The 20276-nt window shown below is 45.2% G+C and overlaps 1 protein-coding gene across 1 annotated transcript in view; it reads left to right on the top strand.

The window, feature by feature from the left end:
* cspg4ba (chondroitin sulfate proteoglycan 4ba) overlaps nt 1-20276 on the top strand; it is a 64625-nt gene that overhangs the window by 11223 nt on the left and 33126 nt on the right. Inside the window, exons 3-9 of the mRNA XM_024414876.2 lie at nt 10775-13821; nt 14268-14437; nt 16346-16734; nt 18248-18439; nt 18793-18891; nt 19270-19452; nt 19860-20036. Coding sequence (XP_024270644.2) covers nt 10775-13821; nt 14268-14437; nt 16346-16734; nt 18248-18439; nt 18793-18891; nt 19270-19452; nt 19860-20036 — 4257 coding nt within the window. The remainder of the gene's footprint in view (nt 1-10774; nt 13822-14267; nt 14438-16345; nt 16735-18247; nt 18440-18792; nt 18892-19269; nt 19453-19859; nt 20037-20276) is intronic.

Genomic DNA, 20276 nt, shown 5'->3' with positions numbered 1-20276 from the left:
CCCCTTCTCATTCCCCTAGTCATTCCCCTTCTCATTCCCCTGCTCATTCCCCTTCTCATTCCCCTGCTCATTCCCCTTCTCATTCCCCTTCTCATTCCCCTTCTCATTCCCCTAGTCATTCCCCTTCTCATTCCCCTTCTCATTCCCCTTCTCATTCCCCTAGTCATTCCCTTCTCATTCCCCTTCTCATTCCCCTTCTCATTCCCCTAGTCATTCCCCTTCTCATTCCCCTTCTCATTCCCCTTCTCATTCCCCTAGTCATTCCCCTTCTCATTCCCCTTCTCATTCCCCTTCTCATTCCCCTAGTCATTCCTCTTCTCATTCCCCTTCTCATTCCCCTTCTCATTCCCCTTCTCATTCCCCTAGTCATTCCCCTTCTCATTCCCCTGCTCATTCCCCTTCTCATTCCCCTGCTCATTCCCCTTCTCATTCCCCTTCTCATTCCCCTTCTCATTCCCCTTCTCATTCCCCTAGTCATTCCCCTTCTCATTCCCTTCTCATTCCCCTTCTCATTCCCCTAGTCATTCCCCTTCTCATTCCCCTTCTCATTCCCCTTCTCATTCCCCTAGTCATTCCCCTTCTCATTCCCCTGCTCATTCCCCTTCTCATTCCCCTGCTCATTCCCCTTCTCATTCCCCTACATATTCCCCTACTTCATTCCCCTACTCATTTCCTACTTCATCCCCCTACTCATTCCCCTACTTCATACCCCAACGTCCTCCCCCTACTTCATTTCCTACTTCATTCCCCTATTTCATACCCCTACATATCCCCCTACTTCATTTCCCTACTTCATTTCCCTACTTCATTCAAAGGTTGTCTGAATTGGGCCTCGGCCTGGCGTCTTGCACAGTGTGTGCTTTCTGATGGTGTCAAGTTAACCCGGTATTACTAAAGGTTTAATATAAATCCAATTGGTAGGGACAATAGCGTACATAACTGTGTCATCTGCATCTGTTTTCAAATTCTCTTAGAAATATTACACATTTATGCATTTGATGGCTCTTTCATAGAGCAGGTTCATGCCTGTAAATATCTGTGCTTTTGGATTGATAAAAATTGGACATACATTTTTTTTTTAAACATACGGATGAGCTAGTTAAGAAGCTGAAATTCAAAGTAGGTATTTATAGAAGGATCGGCCCCTTTTTTTTCAATTTTTTTCAATTTCAAACATTTTAATAAAAAAATGGATTTTATCAAACAAAACTATATATTTTATCTCTGGGACCCTCAGGATGACAAATCAGAGCCAGATAACTGAATGTAAGTACATTATTTACCTTCAGAGGTAAATGTATCAAACCAGTGGCCGTGATAGAAGTGTTTTGTTGTTGTGCACTCCCCTCAAACAATACCAAGGTATTTTTTTTCCGCTGTAAATACTACTACTACTGCTACTACTGCTACTGTAAATTGGACACAGCGGTTAGATTAATAATAATTTAAGCTTTCGGTCAATATAAGACATGTCTATGTCCCGGGAAAGTTGGCTGTTGTTTACAATGTCATTTTAGTTACATTATCGCATATTGAGCAACAACTGTCCCGGGTTTAGGGACTTGATCTAGTAGAGGTTTTAAGAAGCTGAAATTTAAACGAGGCTTAATTTATAGAAATGGATCACGTCTCTCCCTGAATAGCAGTAGGCAGATTTTTACAGTCAACTTTCCTGCCATTTCTTGACTACCATTTATCGGGATGCAGCTTAAACCTTTAGATGCCGTCTACCATAGCGCCCTTCATTTTATCACAGATGATGTTTACCAAGCTCTACTACACAAACTTTTTCGACTTACCTAACTTCGCCTTTTAAAATATAAGAACATGAGATACCAAACCCGTTCACAGGGTTAACTCTTAAGATTCCTCCTCCACCAAACTAGATGACTATTCGTTTTCACTCTCCACATTTTTGGAAACAAAATGCATTTGGATTTCCTGGTGCCACTAGGGCAGTTTAAAACCCTGATGATAAATCAATCAATTAATCAAATGTATTGATAAAGCCCTTTTTACATCAGCCGAGGTCACAAAGTTCTGTACAGAAACCCAGCCAAAAACCCCAAACAGCAAGCAATGCAGATGTAGAAGCAACTCAGGAGTAAATGTCAGTTGGCTTTTCATAGCCGATCATTCAGAGTTAGAGACAGCAGGTGCGGTAGAGAGAGAGAGTCGAAAACAGCAGGTCCGGGACAAGGTGATACCCGGTGAACAGGTCCGAGTTTGATTTTATTTCACCTTTATTTAACCAGGTAGGCTAGTTGAGAACACCTTTATTTAACCAGGTAGGCTAGTTGAGAACACCTTTATTTAACCAGGTAGGCCAGTTGAGAACATCTTTATTTAACCAGGTAGGCTAGTTGAGAACACCTTTATTTAACCAGGTAGGCTAGTTGAGAACACCTTTATTTAACCAGGTAGGCTAGTTGAGAACACCTTTATTTAACCAGGTAGGCTAGTTGAGAACACCTTTATTTAACCAGGTAGGCCAGTTGAGAACACCTTTATTTAACCAGGTAGGCTAGTTGAGAACACCTTTATTTAACCAGGTAGGCTAGTTGAGAACACCTTTATTTAACCAGGTCTTGGAGAACACCTTTATTTAACCAGGTAGGCCAGTTGAGAACACCTTTATTTAACCAGGTCGGCTAGTGGAGAACACCTTTATTTAACCAGGTAGGCCAGTTGAGAACACCTTTATTTAACCAGGTAGGCCAGTTGAGAACACCTTTATTTAACCAGGTAGGCCAGTTGAGAACACCTTTATTTAACCAGGTAGGCTAGTTGAGAACACCTTTATTTAACCAGGTAGGCCAGTTGAGAACACCTTTATTTAACCAGGTAGGCCAGTTGAGAACACCTTTATTTAACCAGGTAGGCTAGTTGAGAACACCTTTATTTAACCAGGTAGGCCAGTTGAGAACACCTTTATTTAACCAGGTAGGCCAGTTGAGAACACCTTTATTTAACCAGGTAGGCTAGTTGAGAACACCTTTATTTAACCAGGTAGGCTAGTTGAGAACACCTTTATTTAACCAGGTAGGCTTGAAACACAGGTAGGCCAGTTGAGAACACCTTTATTTAACCAGGTAGGCCAGTTGAGAACACCTTTATTTAACCAGGTAGGCCAGTTGAGAACACCTTTATTTAACCAGGTAGGCCAGTTGAAACACCTTTATTTAACCAGGTAGGCTAGTTGAGAACAGTTGAGAACACCTTTATTTAACCAGGTAGGCCAGTTGAGAACACCTTTATTTAACCAGGTAGGCTAGTTGAGAACACCTTTATTTAACCAGGTAGGCTAGTTGAGAACACCTTTATTTAACCAGATAGGCTAGTTGCACATTTAACCAGGTTGAGAACACCTTTATTTAACCAGGTAGGCCAGTTGAGAACACCTTTATTTAACCAGGTAGGCCAGTTGAGAACACCTTTATTTAACCAGGTAGGCCAGTTGAGAACACCTTTATTTAACCAGGTAGGCCAGTTGAGAACACCTTTATTTAACCAGGTAGGCTAGTTGAGAACACCTTTATTTAACCAGGTAGGCCAGTTGAGAACACCTTTATTTAACCAGGCAGGCCAGTTGAGAACACCTTTATTTAACCAGGTAGGCCAGTTGAGAACACCTTTATTTAACCAGGTAGGCCAGTTGAGAACACCTTTATTTAACCAGGTAGGCTAGTTGAGAACACCTTTATTTTAACCAGGTAGGCCAGTTGAGAACACCTTTATTTAACCAGGTAGGCCAGTTGAGAACACCTTTATTTAACCAGGTAGGCCAGTTGAGAACACCTTTATTTAACCAGGTAGGCCAGTTGAGAACACCTTTATTTAACCAGGTAGGCCAGTTGAGAACACCTTTATTTAACCAGGTAGGCCACTTGAGAACACCTTTATTTAACCAGGTAGGCCAGTTGAGAACACCTTTATTTAACCAGGTAGGCCAGTTGGTAGAGAACACCTTTATTTAACCAGGTAGGCCAGTTGAGAACACCTTTATTTAACCAGGTAGGCCAGTTGAGAACACCTTTATTTTAACCAGGTAGGCCAGTTGAGAACACCTTTATTTTAACCAGGTAGGCCAGTTGAGAACACCTTTATTTAACCAGGTAGGCCAGTTGAGAACACCTTTATTTAACCAGGTAGGCCAGTTGAGAACACCTTTATTTAACCAGGTAGGTCAGTTGAGAACACCTTTATTTAACCAGGTAGGCCAGTTGAGAACACCTTTATTTAACCAGGTAGGCTAGTTGAGAACACCTTTATTTAACCAGGTAGGTCAGTTGAGAACACCTTTATTTAACCAGGTAGGTCAGTTGAGAACACCTTTATTTTAACCAGGTAGGCCACTTGAGAACGAGTTCTCATTTACAACTGCGACCTGGCCAAGATAAAGCAAAGCAGTGTCACACAGACAACACAGCGTTACAAACAATAAACAAGTACAGTCTGTCTGTCCTGTTGCTGCTGTAAACTGGAATTAAACCAATCTTGCATCCGCCTCTGTATTGTCACACAGACAACACAGCGTTACACATGGAATAAACAAACGTACATTAACACAATAGAAAAAACTGTATACAGTGTGTGCAAATGAAGTGAGGAGGTAAGGCAATAAATAGGCCAATGTGGCCAAGTAATTACAATTGAGCAATTAACACTGGAGTGACAGATGTGCAGATGAGGATTTGCAAGAAGAGATACTGGTGTGCAAAATAGCAACAAAAAATATATATATATGGGGATGAGGTAGGTAGTTGGTTGGATGGTGTCACGGCTGTTGAAAGAACTGGACCAAGGTGCAGCGTGGTGAGCGTACATATTCCCTCATTATTTAGGATGACGCAGACAAAAACAATAAACCATACAAAAACAACCGTGAAGCTTAAAGCAATAGTGCCAACAAAACTAAGACAACATCCCACACAGAAAGGAGGGAAAAGGGCTACCTAAGTATGGTTACCAATCAGAGACAACGATAGACAGCTGTCCCTGATTGAGAACCATACCCGGCCAAAACATAGAAACACCAAAATCATAGAAAACACAACATAGAATGCCCACCCCAAATCACACCCTGACCAAATCAAATAGAGACATTAAAAAGGCTCTCTACGGTCAGGGCGTGACAAATGGGCTGTTTACAGATGGGCTGTATACAGCTGCAGCGATCGGTAAGCTGCTCTGACAGCTGATGCTTAAAGTTAGTGAGGGAGATATAAGTCTCCAACTTCAGTCATTTTTGCAATTCGTTCCAGTCATTGGCAGCAGAGAACTGGAAGGAAAGGCGGCCAAAGAGGTGTTGGCTTTTGGGATGACCAGTGAAATATACCTGCTGGAGCGCGTGCTATGGGTGGGTGTTGCTATGGTGACCAGTGAGCTGAGATAAGGCGGAGCTTTACCTAGCAGAGACTTGTAGATAACCTGGAGCCAGTGGGTCTGGTGATGAATATGTAGTGAGGACCAGCCAACGAGAGCGAACAGGTTGCAGTGGTGGGTAGTATATGGGTCTTTGGTGACAAAACGGATGGCACTATGATAGACTGCATCCAATTTATCGTGTAGGGTATTGGAGGCTATTTTGTAAATGACATCGCCGAAGTCAAGGATCGGCAGGATAGTCAATTTTACGAGGGTATGTTTGGCAGCATGAGTGAAGGAGGCTTTGTTGCGAAATAGGAAGCCGATTCTAGATTCCATGTTGGATTGGAGATGCTTAATGTGAGTCTGGGAGGAGAGTTTACAGTCTAGGGTTCCGTAACTGCAGGCAGAACAGTTGAAACTGGAACAGCTGAGCGACCAGGTGGACTGGGGACAGCAAGGAGTCATCAGGCCAGGTAGTTCTGAGACTCCTACGAGAGAATTAGTTAATTCATTTAATTAAATGAGTTCACTGAGGTGTGCAGTTATTTTGATTGATTTTAATATTTTGTTTATGCTGCCTGTGATGTTTGATGTTCTAATGTAATGTAGTTGTTATTGTATGTTGTTATTCCATCTTGTAGTTGTATCGTCTTTTATCTCCTCAAGGCACCACTGTGCTGATTATACGCTGGCAGACAGACAGACAGACAGACAGACAGACAGACAGACAGACAGACAGACAGACAGACAGACAGACAGACAGACAGACAGACAGACAGACAGACAGACAGTTAGGCAGGCAGACCGGGAGGTAGACAGTCAGGCAGGCAGACAGGGAAAGAGGCAGGCAGCGGGAGGCAGACTGACCGGGACAGAGGCAGGCAGGCAGGTGGACCTGGGGGGAGGCAGACAGACTGGGAGGCAGGCAGGCAGATAGACCGGGAGGCAGGCAGGCAGGCAGACAGACCGGGAGGCAGGCAGGCAGACAGACAGACCAGGAGGCAGGCAGGCAGACAGACCAGGAGGCAGGCAGGCAGACAGACCAGGAGGCAGGCAGGCAGGCAGACAGACCAGGAGGCAGGCAGGCAGGCAGACAGACCAGGAGGCAGGCAGGCAGGCAGACAGACAGGAGGCAGGCAGGCAGGCAGACAGACCAGGAGGCAGGCAGGCAGGCAGACAGACCAGGAGGCAGGCAGGCAGACAGACAGACAGACAGACCGGGAGGGAGGGAGGCAGACAGACAGACCGGGAGGTAGGGAGGCAGGCAGACAGACAGACCGAAAGGGAGGGAGGGAGGGAGGCATACAGACAGACCGGGAGGGAGGCAGGCAGACAGACAGACCGGGAGGCAGGCAGGCAGGCAGGCAGACAGACCAAGAGGGAGGCAGGCAGGCAGACAGACCAGGAGGCAGGCAGGCAGGCAGGCAGACAGACCGGGAGGCAGGCAGGCAGACAGACAGGCAGGCAGGCAGGCAGGCAGGCAGGCAGACAGACCAGGAGGCAGGCAGGCAGACAGACCAGGAGGCAGGCAGGAAGGCAGGCAGACAGAGGCAGGCAGGCAGGACCAGGAGGCAGGCAGACAGACCAGGAGGCAGGCAGGCAGACAGACCAGGAGGCAGGTAGGCAGGCAGACAGACCAGGAGGCAGGCAGACGGGCAGACAGACCGGGAGGGAGGGAGGGAGGCAGGCAGACAGACAGACCGGGAGGGAGGGAGGGAGGCAGGCAGACAGACAGACAGACCGAAAGTGAGGGAGGGAGGCATACAGACAGACAGACCGGGAGGGAGGCAGGCAGACAGACAGACAGACCAAGAGGGAGGCAGGCAGGCAGACAGACCAGGAGGCAGGCAGGCAGGCAGACAGACTAGGAGGCAGGCAAGCAGGCAGACAGACCAGGAGGCAGCCAGGCAGGCAGACAGACCAGGAGGCAGGCAGACAGACCGGGAGGGAGGGAAGCAGGCAGACAGACAGACCGAAAGGGAGGGAGGGAAGCATACAGACAGACAGACCGGGAGGGAGGCAGACAGACCGAGAGGGAGGCAGGCAGACAGACAGACCGAAAGGGAGGGAGGGAGGGAGGCAGGCGGACAGACATACAGACTGAGAGGGAGGGAGGCATACAGACAGACCGGGAGGGAGGCAGGCAGACAGACAGACAGACAGACAGACAGACAGACAGACAGACCGAGAGGCAGACAGGCAGACAGGCAGACTGACCGGGAGGCAGGCAGGCAGGCTGACAGACAAACCGGAAGGTAGGCTGCCAGACAGACAGACCGTGAAAGATGCAGGCAGACCGACCGTGAAAGATGCAGGCAGTCAGGTATGCAGAGAGACAGACCGGGAGGGAGACAGACAGGCAGGGCGGGAGGGAGGCCGGCAGACAGGCAGACATACCGGGAGAAAGGCAGGCAGACAGACAGACCGGGAAGCAGGCAGGCAAACAGAACGGGAGGCAGGCAGACAGACCTGTAGGCAGGCAGATAGACCGGCAGAAAGGCAGGCAGACAGACATACCGGGAGAAAGGCAGACAGACAGACCGTGAGAAAGGCAGACAGACAGACCGGGAGGCAGGCAGACAGACAGACTGGCAGGCAGGCAGGCAGGGTTAGCTCGGCATGAGTTAGTCTCCTAGCAGATGGTGCTTGTCACAGTGGGAGCGCGGGGATATGTTGAGGCTCCCTCAGACCAACTGGAAAAATAGTTGGTGAGGTTGTCAGAAATACAGTTGTTGAGGTTGTGCCAGTGACTGTAAATTTAAGGTGAGGTGCTGGTTGCTAAAATTCAAATATTTCGCCTAATTTCAGTTTATGTGACAAAACAAGCAAGTAGGTTTCCTTGTAAAGAAGGGCACCTATTGGTAGAGACATTTGTAATTTATTTTATTTTAAAGAAGACATTGAATATCCCTTTGAGCAAGTTATTAAGGACATTTTCACTGACAAAGTTGTCCTTTCTAACTCAGTTGCCGGAGAGGAAGGAAACCACTTTCACCATGACGTCAATGGTGACTTTAAAACAGTTACATAGTTTAATGACTGCGATAGGAGACAACAGAGGATGGATCAACAACATTGTCGTTACTCCACAATAATAACCTAATTGACAGAGTGAAAAGAAGGAAGCCTGAACAGAAGATAATTATTCCAAAACATACATCCTGTTTGCAACAAGACACAGAGTAATATTGCAAAAAGTGAGGCAAAGCGATTCACTTTTTGTCCTGAATACAACGTGTTTGGTGCAAATCCAATACAACACATTACTGAGTAACACTCTCCATATTTTCAAGCATGGTGGTGGCTGCATCGTGTTATGGGTATGCTTGTCATCATTAAGAAATGGGGAGTTTTGTCAGGGTAAAAAAGCAAGGCAAATCCTACAGAAAGACCTTTGTTCAATCTAACCCACAAAGACACATCTACACTGGAGTTGCTTACCAAGAAGACCAGTGAATGTTCCTGAATGGCCGAGTTACAGTTTTGACTGAAATCAGCTTGAAAATCTTTAACAAGACCTGAAAATGGTTGTCTAGCAATGATCAACAACCAATTTGACAGAGCTTGAAGAATTTAGAAAATAATAATTGGCAAATGTTGCACAATCCAGGTGTGGAAAGCCCTTAGACTTACCCAGAAACACTCACAGATGTAATCGCCGCCAAAAGTGCTTCTACAATGTATTTACTCAGGGGTGTGAATAATTATGTAAATGAGATATGTCTGTATTTCATTTTCCAAAATGTCTAAAATGTGGAATAAGTTAAGGGGTATGAATACTTTCTGTAATACTCCTATTAATGAACTGGCTTCGTAATCTAGTTTCTGCTTCTGGTTTATATCTCCTCTACAAGCTACAAAACAGAAATTATACTTTTTTAGCTTTGCAATTTGTTCAATAAGACACAGAGGAACACAGCAGTTTCTGGTTTCCGTTACTGTCTGCAATCTCTGTTATGGTTAAAAATAGAGCCCACCTCGAAAGTCTTAGCTCGGGTTGTAGGTTACAAGGGTTTATGTCGCAAGCATGGTGGTCTGGCCTCACTATTTCTGGGCCAGGAGAGAGTGTGAGCTGTGCTGTGCTGACAGAGCTATAATAAGGAAATGCATTTGTTGCTTGAAGATGTCGGTTAAACTTAAGCTTCTCACTAAAGGTTTTGTGATGAAATCACAAAAAACAAGCGAGGTGACAGATCTTTTTGTGACGCAGTCAGATGTGTTCAACAAAAAGAAACGTCAGAAACCCGGGCTACACTTTTCTGTGTGGGAGTGAAAATTGAAGATGCGCTGACAATTGCACTGCATGGATTTTCTGTTGAGTGTGTGTTGTGTGTGGAGCAAGAAAACTGGATGAAAACTGCTCATCCTTACCCCTCCATAAACCAACTTAGGACAACAAAATCACAAACTTAAAAAAATAATAATTCCTCTTTCGACTTGTTCTCAGGCTTGAGGTCTCTTTCCGAATGAATCAGTTTTAGAGATTAGCATTGCTGTTGTGTTGTCTTGAAACCCTGCTTGAATAGCTGGGACTCAGTAGCAAGCCTTGACAGGCCATTTCCTCCCGATGCAGAGCTCCATAGAGACGCAGACGGCGGCCCAAATGGGACCCTATTCCCTATTTAGTGCACTACTTTGGATCAGGGCCTATAGTAGGACACTACTTTGGACCGGGGCCTATAGTAGTGCACTACTTTGGACAAGGACCTATAGTAGTGCACTACTTTGGACCAGGGCCTATAGTAGTGCACTACTTTTGACCAGGACCTATAGTAGTGCACTACTTTGGACCAGGTCCCTTAGGGCACCACTATATAGGGAATAGGGTGCCATTTGGCACAGAGACAGGGACAAAGATAATAGGGGTCTTCCTGCTTGCAGACGGAAACAAAGCCCCTGTTTTAACTGCAGGTGACATCATAAACAGGAAATGTATTCATGATCACACAAGGATAACACGTGTCAGGGTGGTTATTCCCTATATCCAGCTGATGCTGAGAATGTCTCTGATGGGATATGCAGTAAAATTGAATATGTTCTTATTTAAATGCTAAGAATGAATAGAAATGAAATGAAAAGGGATATTTTTTCTCAATAAAATATACATATTACTAAATAGTAATGTAGTTATGCAATGTTAGTGACAGTGACTAAACACAATGTGTATCTGGCTCAGTGGAGTTGTGGTGTTCAGTCTTGTTCTTAGTCCTAAGGTCAGCTCTATCTCAAGGCAACAAATGTGATTGGTTAAGTTTAGGAAATAAATGTGGGTGATTATGTATAGGCAAGTAATTCCAATTGGTTACGATTAGGCTTAACGGTTGGATTAGGTTTTTGACAGTAAATGTTTAAATTTAAAACTCCAGTTTATGGTGAGATATAATTATCTTCTTCCTATGTTCAGGTGAAGCTGGAACTGGGCTCTGGTGAGCGGTTGCTGAGATCAGAGAGCAGCACCCAACTAAACGACCTGGCCTGGCACACTGCTGAGATCCTCCACGACCGCCATAATGTCACCCTAACTATGGACCAGTACTCCCACACCAGCCTCAGGATGCCTGGGCACTGGTCTCAGAAGCAGGATCTTACCATCCAGGATGGGCTGTACGTCGGCGGGTCTGGAGGCCTGGACAAGCTCTACCTACCCAATGACCTAACAGGATTCAGGGGGTGTGTGGAACAGGCTGTTTTCAACGAGAACAACATGTTATCGTCGTTGAGACCATACGCTGGATTCAAGAGTGTCTATGAGGTTTCTTTGGGCTGTAGTCCCCAGTTCTTTGCCGGCGAGGAGGATCCTGTTAGTTTCTTTAGTTCAAGAGCGTATGTCTCCCTGCCACCCTGGAACGTCTCCCACAACCAGCAAGAGGCGCTGTTTGAGTGTGTGGTTCACACATCGGCTAAAGAGGGGATTGTCTTGTACAACTCGGCCAGACAAGGGGACTTTGTGGCAGTTGAAATCCAAGAGGGGCTGCTGGTGGCCATCGTGGGTAAAGGAGGCACCAAGACAGAACTTAAATCCCTCACCTTTGTCAATGACAGGAACTGGCATTCAGTGAAGATATTCTTTACCCCCAAGACCCTACAGCTGACAGTGGACAAGGAGACAGTGAAGACTAGCATCAGCTCTCGCACCAAGGGACTTCAGTTAAGAGGGTCGCTGTTTGTGGGGGGCATTGATGACAGCACACGTTCAGAAGTCAGGAAGATGGGTCTGGTGTCTGTGTTGGGAAACAGAGTCCGAGGAGGTTCTTTTAAGGGCTGCCTGAAGGACATGAAAGTCAATGGGGTCATGATGGGTCTGCCTAATGCTGTAGTCACTAAAGATATATCAGTGGGCTGCGAGCCGGAGAAAGAACCAGAGCCCTCGACCACGATGGGTCCAACTACTATCCCGACTGTCCCCAACTCCCGGTTCGATCCCACTTCGGTCACCCCTACCCCAAAATTCCCTATGTTCACTCTGGCCAGGGGGCTGGTCAAGAAGTACGGGGCCAACTTCGTGCTGCTCAGGAACCTTGTAGTCTCAGAGGGCGGGCGTGGGTCTCTAGAGTCCAAGCACATCAAGGTGCTCCTGGACTTCAAGAAGCTCGGGGTACGCCAGTCTCAGATCATGTTCCGGATCCAGGAACAGCCGGTGCACGGTCAGATACGATTGGATGTGGACCAGGACCAAGAGGAGAACATCTTTAGCATGCTAGACCTGTGGCACGGCAGGGTGATGTACATCCACGGAGGATCAGAGGACCCAGAAGACTTTTTCACTTTCTCTATATTCTCTTCCTCCAGGAAGGAGGTTCCCACATACCTGCAGGGGACGAGAAGGTACCGCTACAACATCACAGTGACCCCCACCAATGACGCCCCAGAGCTCAGCCTGCCCCAGGGGAACCTTTTCGTCCTGTTGGAGAATTCTAGAAAACTCCTAACCAAAGAGGTGTTGAAAGCCACAGACATTGACAGCAACCACACCGACCTGGTCTTCTCCATCCTGGGGAACCTGAACCCTGACGCTGGTTATCTGGAGGTGGGAGATAACCCCGACACTGCAGTGACCACGTTCTCCCATTCTGATCTGGAGGAAGGGAAGGTGAACTATGTCCACACTGGGGTGAGGAACTCCAGGATCGTGCTGAGGGTCAGTGATGGAGACAAGGTGAGCAACACGGTGGTTCTGAGGATCATGGCCATAGGTTTGGAGTATAAGATTGCCAACAACACTGGGCTTGAGATCATTCAAGGTGAGGTAGCTGTGATCAGTAACAAGCAACTGGCCATTCAGACCAATGCCGTGAATCAAGTGGTAGACATCCGATATGATGTCGTCAAGCCACCTCGGTATGGGGAACTTCAGAGGCTTCACTCCAGCGGAGAATGGAAGCCCACCGGTTCTTTCTCCCAAAGGCTGCTGGAGAAAGAACGCCTTCGGTACCTCAGCACTTTCCAAGAAATCCAGACTGCCACTGCTACGGATGACTTCAAATGCAAGGTCACTGTAGCAGGAAGAGTTGACACTGAACTGGTCTTTCCAGTCACAGTGAAGTGGGTACATTATAACCTAGTCAGGAACGTAATGGCCGATATTAATAAAGTTCGGAAGGTGACGTTGGACTCACACTATCTTTATGCCACAGTGGACATTGTGACACTATCCGAGGATGATCTTCACTTCAGAGTTCTCTCCTCGCCGAAGAAAGGACAACTTCTCCTTGTTAACGAGTTATTGAAGAAAAATTCAACTTTCAGCCAAAGAAATGTCACTGATCTAAAGGTTCTGTACGAACTGGTCGACAGACCGTACGAAGACACAAGTGACACGTTTAAATTCCAAGTGTTCTCCAAGCATGCTCAATCACAAAGTTACGATTTCCAGATCTCAATAAAAGCTGACGTCAACAGCGTATTTATAAGAAATTACAAACTATCTATAATGGAGGGAGAGAGTAAACTCATCACAAAAGACGAGTTGTTTGCAGAGACTCTTAGCACCAAGGAGCTGTACTACACCGTTACAAGTAGCCCCAAACATGGGAAGCTAGCACGCATCAACCTGTCCAACTCTAACGGCAGTTACAACAACATCCTAACGTTCAGCAACCAGGATCTCTTGGAGGAGCGCGTCATGTACATCCACGACGACACAGAGACCACTCAGGATCAGTTCACATTCATAGCCTCCACTAGTCAGGAGTCTAAATCCTCCGTCACAGACGAAGAAGTCGGATCCAAAGAAGGGACGTTTAACATCTCCATCCAGCTAGTTAACGACGAAAAGCCGGTGCGCGTTGTCGATAAAGTCTTCCACGTGGTGAGGGACGGGCAGCGGTTGCTAACCCTGGACGATCTCTGTTACCATGACGCAGACTCGGACTTCAGCGACGGGCAGTTGGTCTACACGCGACGGGGAATCCCGATGGGAGACCTGGTTCTGGTGAACGACACCTCTCACAGGTACTTTCTCTTTTGTTTTGTTTTTTTGTACATATTAATGATATAATGTATTTTGACTGTCTATGGATGTTTTATATTGTCTCAAACCTATCCATTGGTGGTCCACAATGTTGTTTTTACTCTTTAATATGTCTTGTCAAATGAGGAGGCTAGGCTCTGTACCTTAAGACCACCTGGTGTGTTAGTGTTGTGGACCACAGCAAGGTTTTCACATCTCTCCTCTGGGACTCCCAGATGTTCCATGTAACTATTCCACAGCTGATTCAACTTGTCAACTAATCATCAAGCCCTTGAACAGATGAATCAGGAGAACTCAGCAGGGCTACAACAAATTACTGTGACTTCTGGGACGTCTGGGCTACAACCACTGGACTACAGAATACAACTGTTTTGTTGTATTGTGTGGAGTGACACTTTATTAAACTTTCCTGACCTCTGACCTCTAGGCTGTTCCAGTTCACCCAGAAGGAGCTGGAAGAGAAGAGAGTGTTGTTCCTCCATCGAGGCGTGAACTCCGGACGCTTCGTGCTCTTCGTGTCTGACGGGAAACACTTAGTCTCCACTCTGCTGGACGTCAGCGCCCACGACCCATTCCTGAGCCTCGGCAACAACACAGGTATGTATATATTTAATATGTTATATGCAGAGTATTTTCCAATGGACCCTTTCGCTAAGCCCCAACCCCCTTTGGTTATTGTTACAACCTCGGACAACATTTTTCCCGGGAAGCCCGATTCCCTATACAACCCACTGGCCAAATCCCCTCACAATGATCTCAAACTGTGTTTTCTAATATACATTGAACATTAATACAGACTACACTCTTGGGTATGTTGTCATTACAATTTGTTCATGGGAACCTGGCCAAATGTATAGTGTAGTTAGACACTGAATGGCTGTCAGTATGAAGTCAATTCTATAACCCTTTTTGGAGCTAACTAGTGGTCTCGATTCGTATCCTGATGTCAACAGCAGATGGGGAGTTGTATTCATAACATAGCTAATTTAACTAGCTAACATATATCTTGAGAAAAACAAGTTATGTTATGTGGCTAGCTAGCTATCTTTAGCAACATTTGATGCTCAATGAGAGCTTGCTAACCAGCTGAGCTAGCAAACAATGTAACAATAGTAACATTTTGGATTTGAAAAATACTTCAACATTTCTCCTACATTTCAGAAGTACTCCAGGTGTACTGTTCTGTTAGTTAGCTGTGAAAACATTTATTTTTTTGAAAACTCTGTTGTTGCCATAACCCTCACGGTCTTTCATGAGATTAAAACTCTGTTGTTGCCATAACCCTCACGGTCTTTCATGAGATTAAAACTCTGTTGTTGCCATAACCCTCACGGTCTTTCATGAGATTAAAACTCTGTTGTTGCCATAACCCTCACGGTCTTTCATGAGATTAAAACTCTGTTGTTGTCATAACCCTCACGGTCTTTCATGAGATTAAAACTCTGTTGTTGTCATAACCCTCACGGTCTTTCATGAGATTAAAACTCTGTTGTTGTCATAACCCTCATGGTCTTTCATGAGATTAAAACTCTGTTGTTGTCATAACCCTCACGGTCTTTCATGAGATTAAAACTCTGTTGTTGCCATAACCCTCACTGTCTTTCATGAGATTAAAACTCTGTTGTTGCCATAACCCTCACGGTCTTTCATGAGATTAAAACTCTGTTGTTGTCATAACCCTCACGGTCTTTCATGAGATTAAAACTCTGTTGTTGCCATAACCCTCACGGTCTTTCATGAGATTAAAACTCTGTTGTTGCCATAACCCTCACTGTCTTTCATGAGATTAAAACTCTGTTGTTGCCATAACCCTCACTGTCTTTCATGAGATTAAAACTCTGTTGTTGCCATAACCCTCACGGTCTTTCATGAGATTAAAACTCTGTTGTTGCCATAACCCTCACTGTCTTTCATGAGATTAAAACTCTGTTGTTGCCATAACCCTCACTGTCTTTCATGAGATTAAAACTCTGTTGTTGCCATAACCCTCACGGTCTTTCATGAGATTAAAACTCTGTTGTTGCCATAACCCTCACGGTCTTTCATGAGATTAAAACTCTGTTGTTGCCATAACCCTCACGGTCTTTCATGAGATTAAAACTCTGTTGTTGTCCGAGATGTCAGACCCGACAACGGTTGCTATTCATTGGAGCGTTGCGATTGGTTGCCTAAAATTCTGCAGCGGGGCTTAGCGAAGAGTCAATTGAATGATTATGTAAAATGCCTTTGGAGTGTAGTCAGTCTTGCTTAAGCTGCCCATTATTTTGCCCTTGTGTGAACAAAGACTACTGTGAAAATGTCTGTTGATGTGATTGTGTGTGTCCCCCCCCCTCCCGCTACGATTCATTTTTTGTCATCCTCAATGATTGTTTCTGTGTGTTGTTGTAATGAGATGGCTGTGGCAAGTCTTTTTTTTCATTAATTTATTTGTTAATTCATCCATCTATTCATTCATCCATCCATTTATTCATTGATTCATCCATGAATTAATTAATCCATTCACAGGTCTGTTGGTCCAGAAGGGAAAGGAAGTGACCGTAACCACCGGTAACTTCAGCGTCCTCACGAACCTCAATGTCCGTGATGACAGCGAAGTCACCTACAAGGTGTCCGAGCCTCCTAAGAACGGCTGGTTGTATCGCCACGGAAACATCTCAGTGGAGTTTACACAGCACGACCTGAAGAAGGGCCTCGTCTCGTATCGCCATGATGACACCAAGAACCTGGCGGATTGGTTCAGTGTCACGGTTAAGGTTAAAGGTCACGTCCTGAATGCCAGAATCAACGTTAAGGCTTACCTGGAGAGCCATCAGAGGCCCCCTATCCTCCAGCACAACAACACTTTACTGGTGGAGGAGAGCAAACCTGTGAAGATTGACGGGAGTAGACTGGAGGTATGTATGTTGTATGGGTTGGGGATGAATGGATGAATGATTGGATGGATGTATGAATGATTGGATGAATGATTGTATGGATGTATGATTGGATGGATGCATGTATGAATGACTGGGTGGGTGAATGGATGAAAGGGTGGATGGATGGATGATTGGATGGATGAATGATTGGATGGATGGATGGGTGGATGGATGAATGAATGAATGATTGGATGGATGAATGAATGATTGGATGGATGGATGGATGGATGGATGGATGAATGAATGGATGGATGGATGGGTGGATGGATGGATGATTGGATGAATGATTGGATGGATGGATGGGTGGATGGATGGATGTATGAATGATTGGATGGATGGATGAATGATTGGATGAATGGATGGAAGGGTGGATGAATTATTGGATGGGTGGATGGATGGATTGGATGGATGTATGAATGATTGGCTGGATGAATGGATGAATGAATGATTGGATGGATGAATGATTGGATGTATGAATGATTGGATGGATGGATGAATGATTGGATGGATGGATGAATGATTGGATAGATGGATGAATCAATTAATGATTTATTGGGTGGATGTATGAATGACTGGATGGGTGGATGGATGGATGAAAGAATGATTGGATGAATGATTGGATGGATGGCTGAAGGATTGGATGGATGGATGTATGAATGATTGGATGGGTGGATGGATGATTGGATGGGTGGATGGATGGATGAATGATTGGATGGATGAATGAGTGATTGGATGGATGGATGGATGGATGGATGGATGAATGATTGGATAGATGAATGAATGATTGGATAGATGAATGAATTATTGGGTGGATGTATGATTGACTGGGTGGGCTGATGGATGGATGTATGGATGAATGATTGGATGGATGAATGTATGAATGATTGGATGGATGGATGGAAGGGTGGATGGATGGATGATTGGATGGATGTATGAATGATTGGATGGGTGGATGGATGTATGGATAGATGGATGAATGAATGATTGGATGGATTAATGAGTGATTGGATGGATGGATGGATGAATGATTGGATGGATGAATGGATGGGTGAATGAATGAATTCATGATTGAATGAGTAATTGGGTTGGGAATGCGTTAGTGATTGACGTAGATTAGAATATATTTGTGTTTTGTTTAGCAATATTTCTACACAGATAGTTGTGTCATGTTATCGGAATATATGTCAGTATTGGTTCAAGTCCTCCTGGATTCCGGTACAGTATTTATTCTAACTCCTGAGCTTCAGTCAAGTAACACGTCAAACACGATGCCAAGTGATACACCAAACGTCAGCTAACCTCTTTAGACACCAAACATCTCAGAGGTTGTGTCCCAAAAGGCACCCTATTCCCTATGGGGGGCCTCGGTCAAAAGTAGTGCACTATATTAGGGACTAGGGTGCCATTTAGGACGCGGGCATACTTGACAGTATATGGCCTCTGTCCACTGTGTCTAGCCTCCAACCTCTGTCTGTCTCTCTGTCTGTTCCAGGTGACCCACGAGGACAACCTGCCATCTGAGATTGTATTTACAGTGAAGGTGGCTCCACTACACGGGTTCCTGCGGCGCTTCGTGGAGGCTGAGGAGCAGTATGTTGGAACTGAACAGATCCCCGTCCAGACCTTCTCCCAGGAAGACGTCAACGCTGGCAACATCCAGTACATGCAGACGACCCCCAGCCAGGTCTACTGGACTTGACTTGTTGTTCTTCTGTATTTTAGCTTGAATGTTTAGAGACAGAAAGACAGGAAAGTAAAGAAGACAATGTGTGTCAGAAGGGTGAGGGCCGACATGCACACAGACCCTGGCCAGGTCTTCTACTACCAAGACAGACCGACCCTGGAACCAAGACAGACAGACCCTGGAACCAAGACAGACAGACCCTAGCCAGGTCTACTACTACCAAGACAGACAGACCCTGGAACCAAGACAGACAGACAGACCCTGGCAGGGCGGTTGGACTTGAATTGACTGGAATTTTAAAGGACTGTTAAATGACTTAAAGGTCAATGTAAAACTCTCTTCTTCCTGTTTAGGTCAACGACACATTCCTATTGGACGTCTCTAACGGTGTCACAGAGGTCAACAGTATCAGGATATCCGTGGACATAATCCCCCGCCTCATCCCTCTCCAGGTATTCTTGTTTTGTTATTGTAGAATTATTGTATTGTTTTGTTATTGTAGAATTATTGTTTTGTTATTGTAGAATTATTGTTTTGTTTTGTTGTAGAATTATTGTTTTGTTATTGTAGAATTATTGTTTTGTTTTGTTATTGTAGAATTATTGTTTTGTTGTAGAATTATTGTTTTGTTATTGTAGAATTATTGTTTTGTTTTGTTGTAGAATAATTGTTTTGTTGTAGAATTATTGTATTGTTGTATAATTATTGTATTGTTTTGTTGTTGTAGGATTATTGTGCTATCATACATTTTTATGTACGTTTGTAAATTAGTGTATAATTAATCTATGACTGCAGGCTTCCAATAAATGCTATTACTTCTACCACTACAGGTGTCCAATTTCACCCTGAGAGAGGGCGGGGCCAAGGCCTTGACACAGGAAGTGCTCAGGGTCACCAACCGACACTTCTCTGGCCTGAACTTCCTATACAGTGTGACTGAGCCGTCGCAGAACGGATATATTGAACATTCACGTCACCCCGGTGTTCCTGTGCTGTCTTTCACCAGACGCCAGGTAAGACTCTGTTGTTCTCTCTTTTTTTTGTCATGTTAAAAAGGAGACATTAAAATACTGTATATGTAATTCTACAAAGATTTGTTTTCATATTTCGCTAGTTTTTTTTGCGGATGATATCAGACAAGAATATACATTTCTACACAACCTAAAACTATACTATATAAGTTCCTCAGGATCCTTGGTTTAGATTGATTACTCGAGATGATCTAATACCACATTATAAGCAGTTCATAGACACTGGTAACAAGTCTTATAATGCATTATGGCAGCGTCATAATTTAAGTATGTCTTAAGTAAAATGTTACCTCTAATGATTTTTTTATAGACACTCAAAAGACACCTTACATTAAAGTAACATTTCAAATCAAAGTTTGACTCCATTTTGACTTTCATGCCCCCTCTAGGTGGAGCAGGAGTTAATCTACTACATACATGACAGCAGTGAGACCTTAGAAGACAACTTCACTGTGGTGGCCAACGACACAGGCCTGAGGAAACAGAGCTCTCCCTGTACCGTGTACATCCAGGTCACAGCCGTCAACGACCAGCATCCAGTCATCACCGCCAACAGGGTCCTCAGGGTGAGTCCTCTAGTCCTCACTGACCAACAGGGTCCTCAGGGTGAGTCCTCTAGTCCTCACTGACCAACAGGGTCCTCGGGGTGAGTCCTCTAGTCATCACCGCCAACAGGGTCCTCAGGGTGAGTCTTCTAGTCATCACTGACCAACAGGGTCCTCGGGGTGAGTCCTCTAGTCCTCACTGACCAACAGGGTCCTCAGGGTGAGTCCTCTAGTCATCACTGACCAACAGGGTCCTCAGGG

The sequence above is a fragment of the Oncorhynchus tshawytscha genome, linkage group LG04, assembly GCF_018296145.1.
Source record: "Oncorhynchus tshawytscha isolate Ot180627B linkage group LG04, Otsh_v2.0, whole genome shotgun sequence".
NCBI lineage: Eukaryota > Metazoa > Chordata > Actinopteri > Salmoniformes > Salmonidae > Oncorhynchus > Oncorhynchus tshawytscha.
Note: the sequence above shows the minus strand (reverse complement) of the source record. Positions and strands in the feature narration are given on the sequence as shown.